The 23,728-nt window shown below is 44.0% G+C and overlaps 1 protein-coding gene across 3 annotated transcripts in view; it reads left to right on the forward strand.

Annotated features, from left to right (window-relative positions):
- The window catches only part of INTS1 (integrator complex subunit 1), a 2,399,836-nt gene that overhangs the window by 142,711 nt on the left and 2,233,397 nt on the right, over nt 1-23,728 (forward strand). For all 3 annotated transcript variants that reach the window (XM_044089756.1, XM_044089757.1, XM_044089758.1), the window contains exon 6: nt 17,595-17,754. In XM_044089756.1, the coding sequence (XP_043945691.1) occupies nt 17,595-17,754 (160 nt within the window). The remainder of the gene's footprint in view (nt 1-17,594; nt 17,755-23,728) is intronic.

The raw sequence follows: 23,728 nt of genomic DNA on the forward strand, positions 1-23,728 counted from the left end.
TTCAGCAGTGCTTGGGTTCTCAGGGTCATCACACGTTACCTAATTCCCTAGTTCCTTTCAGTCTGCACTAATTGAGATTAAATTCTCAAGTTTTCTGCACTTCCACACACCAAGCCTGGGAATTTTTTACAAAATACCCATACAAAAAAAAAGCATGAGCAATAACCAGCCTTTTCCTAAAAAGCTTTGTTGGTATGGTGGGATAAAGTCCTCACCACAGCCCAAGTGATCTGAATTTGATTAATGGCCGAGGGACTTTATGGAGCTGGTGGATGGCCATTCCCATTTTAGGAGGTATGACAGAGAGAAAGGTATTGTTACAGGATGTGTATTGCCACATTGTCTTGGAGGTGGTGAGTCATTGCATAGGTATCCAGGGGCAGACTTTCAGTTCACCAAGCCACACTCTGGGGGCTTCCCTCATTAACAAGTGCACTGGAGCATGCACTTAAAGGGGGAGGATGGGTCCCTGTGGTCATGCTAGTATCTTGTACCACTTTCCATTGGATAGGATTGTGCCATTTAAATGTCTCCATAACCAGGATGCCGGTGAACATATAAGTAAGCCTTAAGGCTGCAAGAATCGTGTGATCTCCAGATTGCTGTCACCTCTGTGTTTGTGGGTACTCCCCACCACTGAGAAACAAATGGGCTCAGTCCATTTGAGAGAAGCTTGAGGGTGTACAAGGGCAAACATTTAAAAAAAAATTTCTCAGGAATGGAAAGAACACCCAATAACCTCTCTCTACCATCATGCACCCACTTCAAAGCTTTACTTAAAGCACACCTAAAAACATGTTGGCTATGCCCTTGTAACTCTCCCCTCTAATTTGTCCCACTCCATCTACCCTCTACCTCTCTTCCACCCCACAAACTACATTTGATTACAGCAAGCTCTGATACTTCCATGCCTATCTACTTATTATATGGCACTAACTTCTTATTGTAACAATTGTTAATATCTGCTATGACTTCGTGGATAGAACAGATGCTAGTTATCTACTGAATGTACTATTTTCTTCATGCCTATCTACTTAATGTTAAGTTGTCATTCTCGCCTTCATTCTTGCTGGATGGGTTCGGAGCCGATCCTTGGCTCGACTCGGCCTATACTATAGCTCGAGAGCTATTTTTACCGGCTCGAGGCAGCCCTATATCCCACAATACCATGCGCTAACACCCAGATCTCGTTTGCCGCTTCGCTGCGAGGTAGTCTGTTTTTACCGGATCTGGTCAGTAAGTGCTTTTTCAGATATATATTCAGTCTCAGTAGTTTTTTTCCAGTTAGTTACCCTTCTTTAGGTCCCTTCTAACTGCCTTACCCTTTTTGGTAGCCCTTTTTCCCTTTCTTTAGTTAGTTTTTTATCTTGGGCCTACGGGCTTTTCCTTAGTTTTCCCCCACCCCTTTCAGTGTGTGTGTGGGTTTTTAGTCAGTTCTCCTTAACTTAAATAAGTGTGTGTGTGGTTTCGGGATTCAAGAAGTGTGACTCGTGCTGTCAGAAAATGTCTCTGACAGACGGTCACACTTCTTGTGTCTATTGCTTGGGGCCTTTACACCTGCAGGACTCTTGTTCCGTTTGTCACAGATTTAGTTCAAGAGTCTTGCAGGAAAGGCGTAACAAGCTCATCCTAAGGGGCTTGTTAAAGCCTGATGACTCTCCGTCCAAGTCTGGCTCGGGGAAGTCGTCAAAAACCGCCAAACCCTCGGCTCCAGCTTCTGAGCCGAGGGCTGGCGTTATTGAGACGGCTCCGACCTCGGTTCCGGCTGGCTCCGAGGCGAGCAAAGTGGTTTCCGCTCCGAAACCATCATTGGAGCCGACCCCGGGGCGCAAGCGCTCTAGGTCCCCTTCGCTAGAGTCTGTCAGATCGGCTCTGAGGTCCCCTCTCCTATCGGAGCGGAGTCATAGGACTCCTTCATCAAGGTCATCCAGGCTCTCCGACCACGACATCGAGAGGGTGGTCAGTAGACTCATAAAATCTCAGGCGCTGGCCCAAATGCTCCAGAGCCCATCTCACCAGACTGTGGCTCCTTCTATACAGCTATCCATTCCTCCTCTGACTCATCTCTCGAGCTCAGAGCTGGAGTTTGTCGGAACCGTGACCTTGCCCACGTCTGAGCCGATACTTCCTCCTTCGGCTCCGGTGTCGTCGGCTCCGACCTCTTCATTGGTTCCATCCGTGGAGAGGTCCGGGCGCCGAGACTCCATTGTCTGCTCCGAGGGGGCGAGTGGCATCGGACCCTTGTCCGACCCCGCTCTCCCTCTCGGAGCTTCGGCTCTGGTTAGTTCGGCCCCGACATCATTCTCGGAGCCTTCTCTGTCAGTTCCGGGGGCGGTTCCGGTCTCTTCGGAGCCGGTGCTACCTTTGGTATCTGATAGGAGAGCCTTCGAGGTGATGAGGAGTGTGCTGGACCCACTGTCCACTCCAAGGTTAAGTTCTGTGGCTCCTCCCTCTGTAGTGCCTGTTACGGTCTATGGCCATCCTCTTACACCTGACAGCAGAGATCCAAAGCGTAGGGTACCCACCTTGGGTGTCTCCTCCTCTTCCGAGGACTCACCTGAAGTTTCAGGGGAACCCCCTAGGAAAAGAAAGTGCAAGAGGAAGCACATAGACTCCCCCGAATCTGTCAAGTCGGACACCGACTTGGATGAGTCAGAAGGTTCCCCCAGATCCCCCTCTGAGGATGTCTCCTTTTCAGACATCCTCGAAATCCTAAGACAGAGGAGAAATTGGTCCACTCTCAAACCTTCCGAGGACGAGTCAGTTTACCTTGACGCCTTTGGATCTCGCCCTTCCACCTCCTGGGTGTCTCCCCCTTTCGACCCACTAATGGAGGTAGTGGCTAGAAAGGCGTGGGCAGCTCCTGATTCAATGGAACCTACCCCTAGGAGGCCTTCTAAATTTATTTCTGCACCAGATGACAAATCCTTTCTCACCAAAGGTGTTTCAGTTGATTCTATGGTGGTAGCAGCAGCCACTAAGAAGGAATTGGCTGATGCTTCTGTATCTGTTCATCCTCCTAACAGAGTCCAGGACCATGGACAGGTATGGCAAGCGGACCTTTGCTTCAGCGACCTTTTCTATGCGATCGCTGAACTATTTATGTCATTTCACCCGCCTTCAGAGAGACTTGCTCAAAGAGCTGGGTGAAACGGTACAGGATCCTTCTGCTGCGGGGTTTAAGGACAAAATAAACTCTCAGCTGGCTACCCTGAACTCCATTGTTAACTCCTCCATGCGGCTTATCTCTTATGCAGCCGATGGAGCGAGTAGGGCCGCTGGCACAGGCGTTGCGTTGAGACATCACGTTTGGATGCGACTCTGTAACTTTGCCAATCCTTTCAAGGCATCCTTCACCAACACCCCCTTTGACGGTTCGGAATTGTTCGGACCTCAGGTGAAGAATACCCTCACCAGATGCGAGCAAGATGGTAAGACTCTCTCTGCCGTGGGAGTCCATTTTTCCACGCCTTCTAGACCTTATCCTAAGGGACAGAAGGGAGGAAAGATGTGGTTCCACAAACCTCAGGGAGTTGCGCCTGCCCCACGTGGTGAATTTCCCCCTAGAGGCAGAGGGGGAAATAATAACAGACGCCGCCCCAGGGGCAGAAGGGGTCCTCAGAACCAGGGCTCTAGGGAATCTTTTCCTGACCAACCCTTTCAGCATCCCTGAGAAGCTGCCTGACTGTCCGCCTTCGGAGGCAGTCGGGGGAAGATTATCTCTGTACCTGGAAGCCTGGCAAGCCCTCTCCCAAGACACATGGGTACAGAAGATCATATCCGAGGGTTACAAAATCCCTTTCACTTTCCCTCCGGTACAACCGCCAAAACCCCTACCAGACGTACCACCCACACAAAAAGGGGTCAGGCTTAGCTAGAAATAAAAAAGCTGTTAGAAGAAAGAGCCATCCAGGCAGTCCCAGCAGATCAGCTAGGATCCGGAATTTACTCCAGATTCTTTTTGGTACCAAAAAAGACAGGAGAATGGAGTCCCATTTTTGACCTCAGCAGGTTAAACAACTCTGTACTAAAGACAAAATTTCAGATGGTAACACTGCAGTCCATTCTACCCTTTTTGGGCAGAGACAACTGGATGTGCTCGTTAGACCTCCAGGACCCGTACTACCATATAAAGATACACAGGCGCTCCAGGAGGTTTCTCCGCTTCCAGCTGGGAGTCAGTCATTTTCAATTCAGGGCCCTGCCCTTTGGTCTCACCACAGCCCCCCGGGTGTTCACCAAATGTTTGGCAGGGGTCACGGCTCACCTGAGACAGAAAGGATTCCAGGTGTTTCCATACTTAGACGACTGGCTCATTTCCGCTACCACCAAACAGGATCTCATAATGGCCAGGGATAACACTATTCAACTTTGCAACAGTCTGGGTATTTCTATAAATTTTGCAAAGTCCTCCTTGTCACCTTGTCAATGTATAAACTTTATAGGCGCCGTATTAAACACCACAGAAATGTCTGCAACATTACCACCTCAGAGAGTGACAGACATAAGGCAGAATGTTCAGCCCCTGTTTCAGCCCAACAAAGTTCAGGTCAAGCTAGTATTGAAAGTGTTGGGCCTCATGGCGGCGGCGATTCTTCTACTTCCATTAGCCCGCTTCCACATGAGGCTCCTTCAGTGGATGCTGTTTTCTCAGTGGTCCTTTCAACAGCTACCAATGACCCACAACATTTTGATAACCCCATCTTGCAAGAAACATCTCTCCTGGTGGATGGTTTCCCCTCAGCTTTTTCAGGGCAGACCCTTTGTTCTCCCCCCTCCAGTTGCCACTGTCACAACGGATGCCTCCCTGATCGGGTGGGGGGGGCATTATCAGGGAAGGACGGTCCAGGCCACTTGGCAACAATCAGAATGCCACCTGCACATAAATGTCCTGGAGATGAGGGCGGTGCTTTTGACATTGCAAGCCCTTCAGAGCTCTCTTCCCACGGGGACTATAGCAATTCAAACGGACAATATGTCTGTGGTGTGGTACATAAACAAGCAGGGCGGAACAAGGTCCTATCCCCTCTGTCGAGAAGCACTCAGACTTTGGCAATGGGCAATTTCATCTCAACGGTTTCTGATAGCAACGCACATCCCCGGGAAGTCCAACGTCATAGCAGACAGATTGAGCAGAACTATCCTCATGCCTCACGAGTGGTCTCTAAATCAAGCGGTAGCAGACGGAATTTTTCAGAAGTGGGACCAGCCTTACTGCGACCTTTTCGCAACTCCCCAAAACAGCAAGTGCCTCGACTTCTTCACACTTTTTTTCCTCTGCCAGGCCAACCCCTCAGAGACGCTCTTGTTCACGTTTGGCCCCGGGGTCTTCTTTATGCCTTTCCTCCTTTTCCGTTGATCCCGCAATTAATTCAGAAAGCAACCGCATTGAGATCCAAAATGATCCTCATTGCCCCATTTTGGCCTCGACAAGTTTGGTTCCCGTTCCTGCACAAATACCTACTGGAACAGCCTTGGCATCTGGAACCCCTTCCGGATCTGTTGATCCACCTCACGGGCAAGCTGCATCAGTCTCTACATTCCATCAACCTCACAGCTTGGTTGCTCCACTTCCAGCCATAGCCAGGCTTCCCCTTATTTCTCCTCCTGTTCGTGATATCATTCTGGCCTCCCATAAGTCCAATACTAGGAAGACTTATGCGAGTAAATGGAAGCGTTTTTCACACTTGGCACAAACTAGGTCCTTAGATCCTTTCCATGCACCCATTCATGAGGTTCTGGACCTTCTGGCGGAGCTTTTTCATTCAGGGTCATCATCGGCCACTATCAGGGTACAATTAGCGGCCATTGCTAATTTTCATGTTGGACTCAGAAGCAAATATTATGTCCCACAAACTCTGTAAAGCCTTTCTCAAGGGCATCTTTTTGCTCCGACCTCCAGTCAAAGATCCACCCCCACAATGGGATTTGAATTTAGTTCTAACTTAACTAATTCTGCCCCCTTTTGAACCTGCAGCTTCTTGCTCCCTCAAACTTCTTTCTTGGAAAACGCTGTTTTTAGTAGCTATAACATCTGCCAGAAGGGTATCGGAACTTCAAGCCTTGTATGTCCGTCCTCCTTATTTGGTTTTTCATAAAGACAGGGTAACTCTCAGAACAAACCCTTCCTTCCTACCAAAAGTGTTATCGGAAGCAAATCTAAACCACTCCATTGATTTACCTGTCTTTTTCCCAGACTATACCAACAGGGCTGAACAAAAATTACATTCATTAGATTCATCGCCAATTACGGTATTACCTAGACAGGACAAAACAATTCAGAAAGTCAGACCAGCTCTTTCTCTCTTATGCTGCAGGCAAGTAAGGGCTTCCGGTATCGAAGGTTACTCTTTCCAGATGGCTGACATCTATTATTACCTTGGTCTTTGAGTTGAGACGCAGGCAACTTCCCTCTAGGCCTAAGGCTCATTCAGCCAGGGCTCTATCAACTTCAACGGCGTTTCAAGCAAGGTTACCACTAGATGCCATTTGTGCAGCGGCTACATGGGCTTCCAAACATACCTTTATTGCCCATTACAAGCTTGATTCAGCCTCCAGAAATAGAGCTGATTTTGGTTCCACTGTACTCAGGAGTCTGTTTCATTGAGCCACCCAGGACTAAGATGCTAGGGACGCTGTCCCATCCAGCAAGAATGAAGTTGAGAATGACAACTTAACATTAAGAAGTTATGTCTTACCATAACGTTCCATGTTAGTTGTCTTCTTCTCGCCTTCTTTCTTGCGTCCCTCCCTCCTGCCCCCTAGCCTGGATAGACTCGAGGTTCTGAGTCCTTCCATTTTTGGAGATACAATATGTTGCGTTTTGTTCCTTGTATCCTTAGTGTTACTAGCAGGTAATCTTTTCTCGTAAAAGAGGATTATAATATTATTATTATAATATTATTATTTATACTATGTCTTAGCGTCCAAACGAGATCTGGGGAGTTAGCGCATGGTATTGTGGGATATAGGGCTGCCTCGAGCTGGTAAAAATAGCTCTCGAGCTATAGTATAGGCCGAGTCGGAGCCGAGGATCGGCTCCGAACCCATCCAGCAAGAAAGAAGGCGAGAAGAAGGCGACTAACATGGAACGTTATGGTAAGACATAACTTCTTCTTATATGGCACTAACTTCTTGTTGTAACAATTGTTAATATCTGCTATGACTTCGTGGATAGAACAGATGCTAGTTATCTACTGAAATGTACTATGTTCTTCATCTGTAACTGTGTAATATTTTAATTGCTAGGATTCTTCATCTGTAACTATGTCTGTAATATTTTAATTTGTGGAGCTTTTCTCCCCTGGCCTCCACTGAAAATGGACCTGCATCCAGTTGGACATTTCCGGTCAACAAATGTAAATAAATAATAACTGTTGTATGCTGTCCATTCTGTTTTGTTATTCTTTGAGGTTCTGGTGAAAGCAACTGGGTAGAAAAGGGGTACATCTAATATTGATAGCTCCTTTCTAGTTGAGGTGTATCTGGTTCTCCCTGCTACTTCTAATGAAAAAGGGAGAACCCGGTCATCCTGATAGTGTCTTGCACCTTGCTGATCCAACACAAGGGCTCACTGACAGTCTAAATTACAGTCATTTCATATTGGTTTGGAGGCTAGGTCTATTATTTCCTGTTGGAGCAGTTACCAACTGAAGGTACTATCTATCCAAAAAAAGCCATAGTAGTCTGTCTTTTTGGCTTTTCCCGGTTAGGGGTCGCCACAACGGAACTCCGGTCCACTAATGATTGGCAGTAGATTTTTTATGGTGCCGAGTTGCCAGCTCGACGCCCAACCTTCATCAAAGACACACCCATTCACGCATGTCTTTCGGAGGCCACCCGACTGCGGGGAGTGCAGTCCTACTACCAGAAAATCTTACTTGGCAAATGGAAGAGGTTCTACTTCTAATGTGCATCTTTCCAGATTGCACCAGAAAAGGAGCTGCGGTGCAATAGGTGCTTATCTCTCTTAACATCCTTAGTAATAAGGCTTTGCATATGTGTTTGTGAGGATGCAGTTGTCAGCTGTTTCACTCCAGGTACTCAGACTCTACTCTTCTTGCTCTGCAATAAAATTATTTCTGGATAGTATACTTCTTTCAAAACATCCTAGGTGTACCCTTTCCTTGGGACCTGGACTATGCTACCTTTTGAGACGTGTACCAGAGTTTCTACACTGGGAAACACTTTTCATTTTAGCTGTCAAATCTGCATGTAGAATCTCTCAGCTACATGCACTAAAGGAACTAACTGCTTTAAACAATTTTTCCTCATGATAGAGTGTCTTTTAGGAGTAGTAGGAGTAATCCAATTGTATGTGTAAAATGGTCACTGAAATAGCTTTTCAAGTTATCCAGTTAGTATTCTGTCTAACCACAGCATAAAGGAGAGCGAGACAGAGAGTTTGTTTGTTGAGTGTGCACAGAGAGCTCTAATATAGGCTAGAATTAAGGAATTTGGGAATTTGGAGTGGCTCTTTGTTTCCTTCAGACCATGGAAACAAGTCAGGCCAGTGTCTAAATGTCTTTTTAGTGGCTGGCTCACTGGAATTTTTTTTTAACAAAGACAAGTAAAGGCTCGTTCCTCTAAGTCAATGGCTAAAACTTTCTTCAAAAATGTATTGGATTAAAAAAAAAAATGGTGTGTGTGTGTGTGTGTGTGTGTGTGTGTGTGTGTGTGTGTGTGTGTGTGTGTGTGTGTGTGTGTGTGTGTGTATGTATGTGTGTAGATATATATATATATATATATATATATATATGTGTGTGTGTGTGTGTGTATATATTATACGAAGCAGCTAGTTGAACTGTCGCAAGCACTGTTTCCATTCACTGTAAGCCGTTTCTAGAAGCAGAGAAGTTTTTGCTGTTGCTCCCCTGCCTTAGTCTTCTAGTCAGGTAATTACTGCATATGATGAAGAATACTGCAGCAATGATCCATATGTTGAACACAGTACAAATGTCTGATAAACTTATAATAGAAGTAAATGTTCAAGTACAAGAATTGACATTGCATTATAAGCTACACTTTTTCCTGCCAATCACTTGGACTCTGAGATACCTTTTTCCTTATTTATTGAGCTGTAGGTGGGGTATCTGAGCTGCTTATTAGAAGATCTGTTCAACCTTCTGTTTATAGACCCCACTGTTGCAAGCATACTTGTTTAAATAGATACCTTCCATTATCACACAATTAAAGGTGGCATGACCTTCTCAATTCCTTTTATGGCTTCCTGCTGATAATGCCACCATAGCTGATCATTTCCCTATGGTGGCATTATCAGCTGATCATTTCCCTATGGTGACATGACCATCTGTCTTCCTTTTTCTGGCTTCCTGCTGATAATGCCACAATGATCAGCTCATTCTGGAGGCATCAAAATTCTGGAAGTCAGGCCATATTGGCCAATATCTATTTTTTCTTAAATCCCATACTTGATTAATGATACTGGAACCTTAATAATTGCATTGAAACAGCTACCATTCTGTTGAGGTTACCATGTAGCAGTACTTCATTTAATTTTACAGCTGATATAAAGTAGTTCATGGATTAACCTGTGGGTGAATTTCTTGACTACATGCCAGACAACCAGAACTGGAATACCAGTTGAGGCAGTGAAGAAACTGTGTGGGGGTAGGCGGGAATGAGTGACTACCATTTTGTCCATCTTTGCTGAAGGAGGCAGTCCATTTGCTGCATTGCTGATGCCTGTCCTATGTAGGCACCCAGTATGCATTACAGGATGTGGGATATGAACATGGTATCAGCAAGCTGATGACAGTAGCCTCCACTTTACCTGGGCAGTAGCATGCATACATAATTGGAAGGCATTGCAAACCCCTGCAATGACAGGGTTTTGTACATCAGCCACAAGGGTTTGGCAGCTGTGCCATATAGAAACATACCTGGGCACCACTCTGTGGAGAAGTGTGGAAGCTAGGGATGTGCTGAACTGTTCCTCAGCCTGAGGACATTTAGGCCAGTTTAGGCCATTAAATACATGAGGCCCCAGTCTTTCAGGAGAATGAAGCCAGCCTCTTTGGCTGCTGGGATGAGTGTTCCTAGTACTCTGTAGATGGGCTGAAGCTGCAGGGCATAGGTGCTGCCCCTTTGCCTGCCGGATGGTGACTTCCTGTGGTTGGAGTTAGTGTCAACTTCTCTCTCGCCCTGGAAATTAGTAAGTTAAAGAACTATTGGAGGAGACTGATGATCAGTAACCAGAGAGGCAAAACGAATACTAAAGTAGTGTATGGCTTAAGAGATGTTTGTGTATGGATTTGAGTAGTTTTGTTTGCGATACGGTTATTAGAAGTTATTGAGGAGATTCTGTATTTTGTGGACGATAGGGAGTTAGATGTGATTATTACAGAAGAGTTTATGATTGGTTAAATTTGTTTTAGCTTGTTTGCAGTGAATTGATTTTTGAGAGAGACTGTCCTGAAAGTGTAGAAAATAGGTTGTTGAATATTAATGTGTGCTAATATCATTTTCACTGGTGACCATGAAAAGTGGTTGCATTTGTACATGAATGTAGTAATTGTAGGAGGTTTGAGTTTGAGGCCAGTTTAGTTAAATATTCATCATTTTGCATTGATGTTGGGAGGTTAATTAGTGCATGCACTATTTATTTATTTATTTTTCTAGCAACCACTACTGTCTTGCTTCTGACATCCTTACTCGTTGTATGGCATTTGTTCCTTTTTCTTTCAGTGTCACTCTGTTGGGGTGTAGATTTAGTTGACAGGACCATCATACATTACTTTAGGAGTTTTCTTACTTAAATTTCTTTATTTTTACTGCAGCTAAATCCTTTCCATTATTACTGGCATACAGTGCATCACAGGTAGTATTTGTGCACTGACATGTTCATCCTGTATCAAAGAGATCTGCAAGTAGTTAACTTTTTGTTACTATGTTTTGCAGGCCCAAGAATGTGACACCTTGCTTCTTTGCCAGTAGAGAAACATATTAATCTGTGAATTATGAGTTGTTGCATTAGTGAGATAAAATTTAAAGGAGCTGTGGCAGGTTGGCAGTAGCCGCCAGAGTTGTAGGCAATTCTGTGATGGCTTTCTATTCCCATGTTGCAGTATTCTTACTGTGGGATTCTCTGCCTCAGACAACCCAAACGTTGGCTCCTATACAAAAGCTTAAGCCTGGCTGCTGTTGGTGCGTGGGATGTCACATGCAGGGCCATAAACCAGGGTCCTTAAATTTGATGTGTGCACGCACAGACCTCAGAACTTTTCTGCCGCAGTCGAACGTCAGATAGATTCCTTTGCTGCTCTACCTTTAAGACATCTAAAGCTAAGTACCCCTTTGGGAAATTCTTAAAATATATTATTGTTCGAGTTTGGTTTGCTTGTTTGTTCTTAGCTGATGTCTGCTAAGAAGGGTAAATGCCAATGCAGACGTCAAATTCCTCATAAGGACTCCCATGACCATTGCATATTCTGTTTAGGCCGGGAACTTGAGCATACCTTCTATGCCATCTGCCAATCCTTCGTCCTTAAAACGCTTAGAAGCCATCTGGCTGCCCTTAAACTGTATTTGGAAAATTAGAGGCTTAAAAAGTTAGCACTAAGGATGGATCCAGTCCTTCATCCGTAAAATGCTTAGAAGCCGTCTGGCCGCCCTCAGTCTATATTTGGAATATCAGAGGCTTAAAAAGTTAGCACTAAGGATGGATCCGGAGTCTGGCACCCCGGTGGAACCACCAAGACAAATGGCCAAGTTTCTACGGCCTACTACCTCTGCTCCTCTGTCATCAGATGCCCCACCAACCGCCGATATAGCTATTGAGGGATGTCTGCTAGAGCCGTCTACTTTGGGGTCTCCCCTTGAGGAAGCCGCTTTTAAAGTACTGGCTGGCACTTCCTCAGAGGTTACTGTTATGTCGATTACTACTGAAGTCGAGGGGAACCAGGCTCCACTAGACGTCCGTCTGCGATGCAGGAATCCAAGACGACTTCTTTAGCTCAGGCCCTGGAATCTAGGCCTTCTACCCCCCCCCCCCTTCCCCCAAAACTACCCCTTTAAAAAGAAAACAAAAGAGCAAACATTTATCTCCCTCTCCTGAGTGGTAACCTGACTAGGAATCTTTTACACAGTCTTTGATGCAGGCATTCATGGCCCTTAGGCCCACGGCCTCCTCACCTACCACTATCCCAGTGCTTAGCCCAAGACCTGCCTCAGCAACTTGAATCCTCCTTTCCATTTCTCGGGAAGAAGTAGAGTTTTTTTCCTCATCCTCTGATGAGTCTGTTACATACTCATCACAAATAGCCTCCCCCCTGGAATACTGTTCTCCAGATGAGGAATCCATAGGAGACTCTCCTCCAGAGGACATTACATTTGGGGAGACCATTACTAAAATGAAAGAATGTTTTAAATGGGATACTTCCCAAATGACTGAAACTCAAAGATATTTTGAGCTGCTGCAGGTTGAATCTCCCTCTCCATCCCCCCAATTATACCTGCATACCTAGATACATTTGCATCAGCCTCTAAAATTCCTGATTCTCAGCCACCTGCTCCAAAGTGACTGGATCATTTCTGCAAACTGCCTGATGACCACAAATTTCTAGTACCCCCCCCCCCCTTTGGTGGACCCTGCTGTGATAGCTGTAGCCCCAGACAAGCAATCTAGACTGATTCCATCCTCTGCACTTCTGCCTACTGACAAGGGCAGCAAGAGTATGGACAGGCTGGGTAAGAAGGTTTATATCTCCTCCACCCTAGCCTTCAGGGCTATTAATTACCAAGTGCATATGATTAAGTATACCTTGGGTTTGGTATCCCAAGCTTCAACTCTACTATCCTCCTTCCCTGACTCTCCCAACAAGACAAAAGTAGCATCAAAACTGACCCTGGCATCCCAGGTAGCCAGGCACTCGATTAGATGCAGTTATGATACAGCAGAGGCCTCTGCTAGATCTGCTGTATCTGCATCTGTACTTTGCAGATATTCATGGCTTAGGCTCCAATCATTGCCTGAAGATTTCAAATCCAAAATTGTAGATGCTCCACTAGACCACAACCTCCTGTTTGGAAAACAGTTTGCTGAATTGTTTAAGAACCTTCAGGGGAAGAGCAAGAAGCTACAAGATAGTAAACAACATTCTGATAACTCCAGTACCTAAATTCTAAATTCTAGAGAAACTACCCAGCTAAGCCCACCTATGTCAGAAGACCCTCCTCCACTGCCACCCTTCTTCCATCTCAGCCTACCCAAAGACAGACCTTTCAGGACAGAAATAATGTCAGCAATGCACGACTGCCTTGCCCACCTCACCCTGTCATCCTGTCTCTCCCACTGTCTGCCTCTTTGGAAAACGATCACATCAGACCACGGGGTTTTGGCAGTAATGGAAAAGAGATATTTCCTATTTTGGCAAGAAAGGACCACACCACAGGGCATTCAACTGCCTCCCAAAAAACAACTTCACCTAATTCCTCACATTATCCAGGACATACTGGCTCATGGAACCATAGAAATGTCCCCTCAGGCCAAAAAGGGAATGGTTTCTACTCAAGGATATTCCTAGTATCAAAAAAGGACCATGGAGGCCAATCCTGGACTTGTCTTTTCTAAACCTCTTTCTAAAAGTCCCTTCCTTCAGAATGCTATCCCTCCAAACCCTACTTCCACTACTGCCACCTAAAGCGTTCATGGCCACACTGGACCTGAAGGAAGCCTACCTCCACATCCCCATACAACCTGCCCACAGGAAGTACTTACATTTTGATGGGACCTGTTTTCACTTTCAATTTACTGCCTTGACGTTTGGTTTATCCACTGCATCCATGATATTCACCAAATGCCTATCTCCCTCCATAGCCTACTGCAGGACCAAGGGCATTCAAATCTACCCCTACCTGGATGATATCCTTATTCATGCAGAAAAAGAAAACGCCTTCAAAAAACATCTGCAGTTTTCCATGTCTCTGGGGTTCACCCTCAACCTCGCCAAATCATCCCTTTCACCAGAGCAGGACAAAATCTTCCTGGGATCCAAGATTCGGAAAGACCTGAGCCTTTCTCCCTCATGACAAAGTGGTTTCCCTAAAGGACCACTTCCAGGACTTTCCCCAGGCCCACCAACTATCAGCAAGACAATTTTTGCGACTGTTGGGCCTTATGGCATCCACTATTCCTACGCTACCACTAGTCATGATACACATGAGGAAGCTACAGTGGTACCAAAAGAATGTGTGGTCCCAGCACACAGCCACCCTCCAGAGTTCCAGATACCCTTCCTACCCTGCCTAAAAACAGAGTTAAAGTGGTGGAGTCAACGAGTTCAATTGAACCCAGGCCTTTCCCTCCTACCCTCCACACCATCTCAACATATGCACAATGATGCCTCATTTCTGGGCTGAGGGGCTACCATGAAGGGCCTCAAGGTGCAAGAACGCTGGCAGGCACCCCTCCTGAACAAACACATCAATGTAAGGGGGATGACTGCAGTTCATTTATCCCTGAAAGTCTTTCTCCCCCTCCTATAGCCAGCCCCCCCTGTAAATCTTCACAGACAACACCACTATCGTGTGGTACATCGACAAACAGGGGTGGACCAGGTCCTACCTCCTCTGCAGGCTGGCAGTGCAGATTTGGGACTTAGCCTCACAAAACAGCTCATTTCTGCAGGGAGTCTACATCGCATCTCAGGACAACCACTAAGTGGATGCTCTCAGCAGATCATTCTAACTGCATCACGAGTGGATGTTGCAGAGAGAAGTATTTCTAGACCTTGTCCACCAGTGGGGCACACCTCAAATAGATTTGCTTCCCCCAGAACAGACAACTGAGAAGATTTTGTACCAAGGACCACTCCCCACTAGCCTAGAGAGTGGACGCCTTCACCATCTCATTCTCATGGAAGGGACGTTTTCTGTATGCCTTTCCTCCCTTTCCTGTCATTCAAAAGGTCTTTCTGAAAATCAGGAGGGACATGCCAAAAATCTTGCTGGTGACTCCCTATTGGCCAAGGCAGCATTGGTTCCCCCTTCTACTATCCCCTGTCAAGGGCAATCAACACAAGTTACCCCACAAGATGGACCTATTGACACAGCAGAAGGGAGCTCTCATCCATCCTCACCTGGTGATGCTATGCCTAACACTTTGGGTGATAGACATTTAATACCTTTCAGACACTGCTACTCTGAGGATGTGCTTTCTGCCCTGAGGGAGGCCAGAAAACCTAACACAAGGAGAGCCTGCATTTTAAAATGGGAAAGATTCTCCAAATGGTGTCTCCAAAGACATGGAGACCCCTTTCAAGTGGCTGTCCCCATAGTCTTAACTTATGTGTGTGAGCTTATCAAGGCAGGTCTTTCATACCTCTTAGGTGCATTTTCGCTGATCTGCTATTTTTGCCTGCATACCCTTAGACCCTCCTCTACTCTTCAGGTTAGATGTTAAATTGTTCTTGAAAGGGTTCTTACACATTAGACTACTGAGGAAGCCTATACACCACCTTGGGACCTAAATTGTATCCTGGAAAACTCACACTGGCTCCATTTGAGCCAGCCAGTTCTACATCCTTACAGATGTGCACATGGAAAACAGTCTTGCTGGTAGCCCTCCCTCAGCTAGAAGGGTATCAGAGTTACAGGCACTCATGGCATGCCCTCCCTACACTATCTTCCACAAAGACAGGGTGACCCTGTGCACCAATCCTTCCTTCGTGGCCAAAGTGGTCAGTGAGCTATCATTAAATCAGTCCATTCACCTACCCAACTTTTTCCCCGTCTCCTACCAATGACAGTGAGAGAAAACTCCATTCTGTGGATATTCCCAGGCAGTTAAGGTTTTAGTTGGACAAAACTAAGACCATTAGGAAACCTAATCAACATTTTGTATCCTTTCATCCCAGAGCCCTGGGCAAGGCAATCTCCAAACTAACTATTTCCTGTTGGGTCAGAAAAACTATCTGCTTCTGCTACTCCTGCCATGGGAAGGACTTGCTTCAGGGGGCAGAGCACACACTACTAGGGCTGTGACATCCTCCAAGGCCTTCTTCAAGGGCCTAGACACAGCTTCAATCCTAGAGGCAGCCACCTGGTCCACTGTACATACTTTTACCAGACACAACAAACTGGATCATATCTCCAGAGCCAGAGCAGGTTTCGCTAGTGCAGTCCTGCAGGGATTTCTGGAATCCGCTATCTCTACCTCCACCCTTCCTTCTTCTTAAGCTGTGGTACTCTCCCACAGTAAGAATACTGCAACATGGGAATTGAAGGGCATAGAATAGTTGTGTAAAATCTTACCATAACCATAGATGTCCTTTTCTTCCATGTTGCAGTATTCTTTCCCTCCCACCTTTCCCCCTGCATTTCCTTTCACCTGTCTATGGGGCATTACCTAGACTATGGTCACACTGGTCAGTCAGTGGCATTTCACTGGTCTAGAGAGGGCATCTTTGGGCTCTACCTAGTTTACTGTTTGACTGGGCAGTTACTCCTGAGGTCTGTGCGTGCAGACATCACATTTAAGGACCCTGGTTTATGGCCCTGCATTTGATGTCCCACGTACCAACAGGAACCAGGCTTAAGTTTTTGTATAGAGCTGACGTTCAAATTGCCTGAGGTGGAGAATCCCATAGTAAGAATACTGCAACATGGAAGAGAAAGACATCTATGGTTATGGTAAGATTTTACACAACTATTCTATCTTGCATTGGGATGTGCTAATTTGAAAATATAAAGATTATATCATTGTCCTAGTTCTTGATCAGCATTACAAAACCTGGTTTTCTTTACCTTTCTAACTGACAGCACAATAGTTCTGAAGCTTCATTCTTTTTTTCTGGACTGCATTCTCTACTGCCATAATGCCCAATTTCTTTTCAACAACATTTTTTATTTAATCCACTTTGTCATTTGTACTTGAGATTTTTTGTTTACTTAGTTTTACTATTTCATGTACTTTGTACTCGGTGAGTCATTGACACGTTAGTTTGCACCTAACTTGTTGGCCATCTCCAAAACTCTCCTTACACCTTAGACCACTCTCCTAACCCACTAGTCCACCTAATACATCAGGTGGATATTGTGGCTTTGTCAACATTAGACTTATTGTGGAATTTGGCTGCTTGGAAATAAGGTACATCACAGACGTGACTGCTGGCATTTTCAAACCCTGTATTAGAGTAGACTGTGATGAAAGTTTTCACACACTTGTTGAATACATTGGAACTCTGGGCACCCTGTAGCTTGCACTGTTTTGGTGTTGTGTTGATTGGTGGCTTTCACAGCATGTTTTGGAAAGGAAAACATTCACAGAATGCTCACTCCTGCCGCCTGACTTGCATTCCTCAGTGTTTCCAAACTCTGTCATTAGTGTTGTAGTTGGAAATCAATATGCTGCATCACTAGACTGGGGTACCATGTCTGTATTTGTGCCTTTGTTTTCTTTTCTTCTTCTGTGATTCATGTTTTGTCATCATGATGCCGTTGTCCTTGATTTTGTAATATATTTAACACTTGTTTTCATTTTCTTTTTTATGTTTCATGTCTTGTATTTCCTCATTTTTGGGTTTTTTTTTTTTTTTCAGTAACAAAGTCTATGGTTTCCTCTTCTCCTGTTCTAGGTTTATATTGAGGATTCACTGGGTGAACGTATCTGGGTAGACAGCAGTCACTGTAAAACTTTTGTGGATAACATCCAGACGGCGTTTGGGACAAAGATGCCCCCAAAGAGCATGCTGCTACAAACTGATATTGGGCGCATTGGAGGTGATCTCAGTGCTGGTAAGGAATATGATAGCTTTTCCTCTGGTATATTTGGAGTGGTAACCATATTTGCTTTCTGTGATGACGGTCTTTCAGTATGCTTTCCTTGAGTATGTGTATAGGTTTGGTAAATGGCATTTCTAACTATATTAGTCAGCCTGTTTCTTTCTGTTCAGCAAAGTGTTGCTCTTATATATTTCTGCACTTGGCTTACTTGATGACATTGTATTGTGTTAACACCAAGGAGGTCAACTGAGATCTCAAGGTAGTCAACAAAAAATTAGAGAGTGACTCCTTTTATCTGAAATGGGAGGCAGTCATTTTCCAAAAACACTTTTTTGAGACAGAGGCGTAGCTAGGGTGGGGAAAAGGAGGCAGCCACCACAGTTACAGAATTTTGGGGATCAGCAATTGGCAGATGTCGATTGGTCTTTAGAGCATTACCAGCATTTAGGAATGAATGCAGGTATTGAATTTAGGGTCATGAGTGAAGCTTTAGTGCTCTGTTTGTAGTATAAACTATCCTAATGTGCAGGAGGACTGTTTTTTGTGCTCCTCCCAAGAGAAGTGCCAGATTGGGGAATGGCTGTGGGTGCTGGAATTGCCAACTGTGGATCTGTTTTGGGGTTAATTCCCCTCTCATTGGCCCATATAAGGTGCTTTGGATTCTGTACCCACCCTAATTATTATGAACAGATCTGAGTTCTTCACAGAGTTTAAAGTAAAAGATCCCTTCTGGTATCCATCTGTGAATAAGTTATTTTAACCAGTTAAGTGAAAACTGACATACAAATAATAATTTTGTCCCCCAATCCACTGCTGCTTACTTTTCTTTCATTCCTGTCTGTTATTATCCTGGGACTGGATCCAACCAAATCCTGCTATGACACTGTAGGTGAACCATTGCTGTCTATAGGGAGAATGATGTTGCATTCTATTACCCTTGGGACTGTCAACCCCTCCCCCATTTTGTTCAGGCAGGGGTTTGGCTGAATCCTGCTGTGTAACTATACAGGTGAACTCTCTGCTTCCACTGAGAAGGCAGCTTTGCAATTTATCGCCCATATATCAGCCTTTCTCCTTTTAAGAGAGGCTGGGGTGATAGGATAAGACGGAGATTTTTTTTTTGTTATGGAAGAGAAGGGTGTCTGTTACTGGATGAAGTAACCATGACATCACAGCTATCTTATTGCCCATAAAGCCACCTCCTTTATAGCCCCTTGCCATTGAAATAAGAGGCAGCCTGGTCTGCCCTGGCTTCAGATAGCACATCAGTCCTTCTCCCTGGGATAAGCAAGCTGACATAAGCCACTCAGTCCCACCTCATCCTGTCCAGTTCCTGTGTGCCTGAGCTGCTTTATCAAATTCAGACCATCTGGGTTCCACTCAGGGCTGCATCCCTCCCTGTCACAGAGCCAGGCTTACATGCAGGTACTCTATGCTTGCTTGATTGTATTACCGTCCTGCCATAGTGCAGTGAAATTGATTTATACGTGCTGCTTTCTCATTTCCTTGGACATCTGTTACTACTTTCCTATTACTAAGGTAATCAAGCACCTTCCATTTGTCATATGCTAGTCTGGTTCTAGCTGTGCCGTTATCCCCCTAGTGAGAAGGCATTGAGTAGGTCTTTCACACTGGAGTGTCATCCCTGTTAATGATGTGTGTCAGTTTCCATAAAAATGTAGTTAGCCCAGGCTGAATACATTTCTTCTTCTTCTTCCTACCTCTTTACAAAGCCTGTTTCGCTGTTAAGCCACAAGTCTTTAGTTTTCATTTATGACTGTTTAAGTACCAATATTTGTTTCCAGTGTGCAAATTGAATTATGTAGAATAAAATTTATTGTATTCATCAGCTTTTTAGCAGTGCACATTTTTTATCTCACCAATGTCAATAAATGTGCATGTAGAAGACAAATTAACTTGAGGAACATAGGAACTTACTGGCAAGCAATCTCAAGGACTACAGGATGCTTAGTCACGTATTCATCTTTAAAAAGATAAACATGCCACCCTTTTCATGCAGTTAATAGTGTTCACATCCCACATTGAGCAGGGCTATACATGATTCTCCTTGTTGTAAATTTGTGTATATCCATTCAGTTATCAAGAGTAGCCTTAAAGGCAGCCAGAGTAGTACTTTGATCTGTAGAAATAACTTATTCCATAGACTAGCAATATGTTGAGTTAAAATTGTATCCCTCTAGCGAGTCTTGTCTATTTGTTAGTGTAGATTTAGGACCTTAGTGCAAATGTTTATAGAGCCACTGGTTTTGTGAAGAAATAGGTCAAGTAGGATTGGGTCTTCCTTGGCTCGAAAAGCCAGACACAGGTTGCCTTTCAGCAATCCACATGCTACTGAGTATAAAGAGAATTGTGCTGATATTTTGGGGCAGTTGAAGACATTAAGACATTTAATTTTCTTGGTTAGAAATCTTTGGATCATGTCTTGTTGCGTGATATGCTTGAATTTGCACATACCAAAAGAGGAATTGTATTCAGTAATGTGACTAATAAGGGATGAGTACAGTGCTGGGATGATTTCTTTGGATCTTGAAGATATTACCTTGGAAATTTTAATTGGGCCAGATACAAGGATTTTCATCTGAAATTTCTTTTGTTTAAGGATCAGTCACAGTATTGGAAACTGAATTGTTTCAGAATTTTAATTAGGCAGCTAAAATAAGGGACCTTAGATTTTTAGTGATTAGGTCCATTTCTTTAAGACCAAAAAGAAAGCAAATAGTGGGAAGTAAGCTGGGAAAGCATAAACTGTACTGATTGCAGTTGTAGAAGGACTGGTTTTAAGAAAAGTATTTTGTGTGAAAAAAATAAATCACCCAGTCTGTTATTTCTCTGATAAAATGTCCTGATTAGCTCACACTACAGGTACAAGAAGTAGGTTATAAATGTTATTCTAAGGATCATAAGCCAGAGAAGAGGGAATAATGTGTGTCAGTTATGTATACATAAGTCCTTCTGCAAGCTTAGGAGGTGACAACCCGTGGGTGTTCACGGTTGAGCACTTTTGCCAGAACAGACTAAAATACAAGCACATATACAATTCATTTCAACAGGCTTATCACCTTTTCTGAACATGTTAAAATGCTAAATGAATGCTTTGCCAGCCTTTACACTGTAGAGTGGGACAGGTCAGTTATCCATACAGCATAAGAACACTTGCACACATCCCAGACAAAAATACATGAAACTCCTCTTCCTTGAAAGAAAAATATCCTTTCTTGAATGAGTCGGATTGTTACCCGGTGCAGTCTCGTTATTAGAAATACAGACTAATGTAGATAATCATCTCTGAGCTGTCTTTTGTATTCCCAACCTATTCACCTCCCTACTACATTAATTTATTTCTGTTAAAGTCTGCATTATCTCACATTGGGGTGAACTTTGTCTATGGGTTCTAAACAGCCTGATTTAAAAGATAGAAAGTTCTGTTTCGATTAAAAAATTTACAGTAACATCCATGGAGTAGTGAACCAGGACTGCTGCTCTCTTCCTCTTTATTTAATCTGCTCTTTAAGTTAAAGAAACCTCTAACTTGCATAGAAAACTAATTTATGACTCCCATGTTTCTTTTTTTATTTTGTAATATAGACTATACAAGCAGCAAAGCATTTTTTACAAGGAACAGGAAGGAAAATATACTGCTTGCTTTCCCAGAAACATTAAGCTAAAACTTTAGTATTTTTCCTGAGTGTCATCTGCAGTGGCTGGACAGTTTAGTGATTTAGTGGTATTACCCTGCAGTACTCATTACATAGAGGTAGAAATGACATTAAATGCCACAAGAGTTCTGTTGCCAACTATTTCTATTTAAAATATTTAATTTTATCCTTCTGTGTGCTGTAAGTCACTGGCTTAAATTATTAATTGGTCTCTTCCCTGTTTTTACTTGATTTTTAATGAGTATTTTTTCAATTCATATATGAAATGTTGTTAGGTGTCCTGCTTATTTTTTTATAAGTGAAACCTTATAGCGTTGTTACATTTGTCATCATCTGGTTTTCAAGAGAGACTGGTTATAAGCTGCTATCATTTAATATATTGATTTGATTGTTGGGAAAAGTATTCAGTAGGTGAGACGATAGTAGATCAGTCTGTTTGGTGGCAGCTTGTATCATAAAGGGGTGTAGGCAGTGGAAGATGTATCATTATCTCCTTCTGGGAGACATTATGTATACATGGAAAATTCTTTTGGGGTAGTTACTATTGGTAAGATTACAGTTGAACTTACTGGGCTCAGACTGTATTCAGTACAATCCTGGGCAGCTACAAGTTATAATTATGTTGTGCAGCTGTATAGTGTAAAGCTTATTTGGGTGTGACCGGTATTGGTCAGAATCTGATGCAGCAGTTTACATTTGCCATATCCTTTTAGGGTCTTTCACCCCTAATGTATTTGGTAGTCAGCAGTACAGCTTGTGAGACCATAGCCATTAAAATGTTATCCGACATAAAGGATTTATTTTATTTATCCTTTATTGATAAGGTTACTCCCACTAGTCTGGTGTCCTCTCTTCATGGGGACCCTGGGGTGGTATTAATGCTACTATCCCATCACAGCTTTTGCTTCAAACCTGGCAAAATTTCAAGCTCCCATAAACCCTGAGAACACTGCTGTCTACACAGAACTGTTCACAGAAACCCTATAGAAGCATGTTTTAATAGCTGCAAAGAGGCAGCTGTACCAATGTGGAAGAAATACAGAACTAACAAAATAAACAAGGCACCCTGGTGGAATCACAATATCAGTAGGCTATATAACAGAAGGAAGAAAGTCATGGCAAAACTTAGGAGGTGCAGTACCCAGCAAGATAAAAGCACTCTCGTCAAACTAAACAAACAACTCAGAGGACAAATAATCTCAAATTTGGCTTTGGTAGACTAATTTGGCCTCACAGGCCAAAGACAACCATAAGGCATCCTTTAGCTATGTCCGCCACCTCAAAGGCAATACACAGTTGTGTGCAGAGCTCATTATTAATGGAGCCACCTATACTGAGCCAAAAGATACAGCAAACCTATTGGCTGGAAAGTTAATCTCCAACTTTACCTCTTTTTTCCCCCCTCAACTTTCCCTTGAGAAATAGTGTCAAATATAACTCCTACTACTACTATCACTAGAGAGCAGGTCCTCCATGCTCTCTCTCTAAGGTCAAGAACGCTGTACCAGTGGGCCCAGACAATATCCCAGGATGCCTTCTACATAGCATGTAACACTTGATATGGGGTGGGAGGTTGGCACAGTGGTTAAGGTATTTACCTTACAAACGCAAGGTCCAGGGTTTGGTGATCACAGGGGTAATTGGCTAGGCTTAAAAATGACCCACAAGAGGTAGTTAGCCTAGTACTTATCTATGAGTCTGTGAATCATGAACCTTTGACCTATCAGGCCATCTGGAATTGCCTCATGAATGGAGAACAGCAACAGTCTTCCTCTGCACAAAGTGGTCCATCTACAAAACCTGGAAAGTACAGACCCAGAACTCTCACTAGTCTCATATACAAAGCCATGGAAAGATTTCTCATGGAAATTATCAAGTATGACATAGGAAACCTCCAGACACTGGACCTAACTGGTTTTGTCAAGGGCAGATCATGCCTACTCAACCTGGTGGACTTCTTTGAGAGTGTCACCAAAGCAGTGGATGTGGGAAAAATGGTTCACACTGCCTACCTTGACCTGGCCAAGGCATTTGACACAGTACCCTACTCCAGCATTGTTGGCAAACTTAAGAGGTTCGGTACAAACCCTTATGTCACCCAGGGATAGCCAGATGGTTTACTGACAGGACTCAGGAAGTTAGAGCTGGGGAGCCCACCTCTACAAAGAGGCCAGTCACAAGTGGAGTCCCTCAGGAATTGGTCCTAAGACCACTCCTTTTTTGGCATTTAGTTCTCTGAAGTCAAGACCAGTTTCAGTAGCCTCTGGCTGACTAAAATTTACAGATGATTACAAATTAGGAGTGGACAT

Source organism: Protopterus annectens, chromosome 12.part0 (genome assembly GCF_019279795.1).
Source record: "Protopterus annectens isolate FY-2018-M chromosome 12.part0, PAN1.0, whole genome shotgun sequence".
NCBI classification, from domain to species: domain Eukaryota; kingdom Metazoa; phylum Chordata; order Ceratodontiformes; family Protopteridae; genus Protopterus; species Protopterus annectens.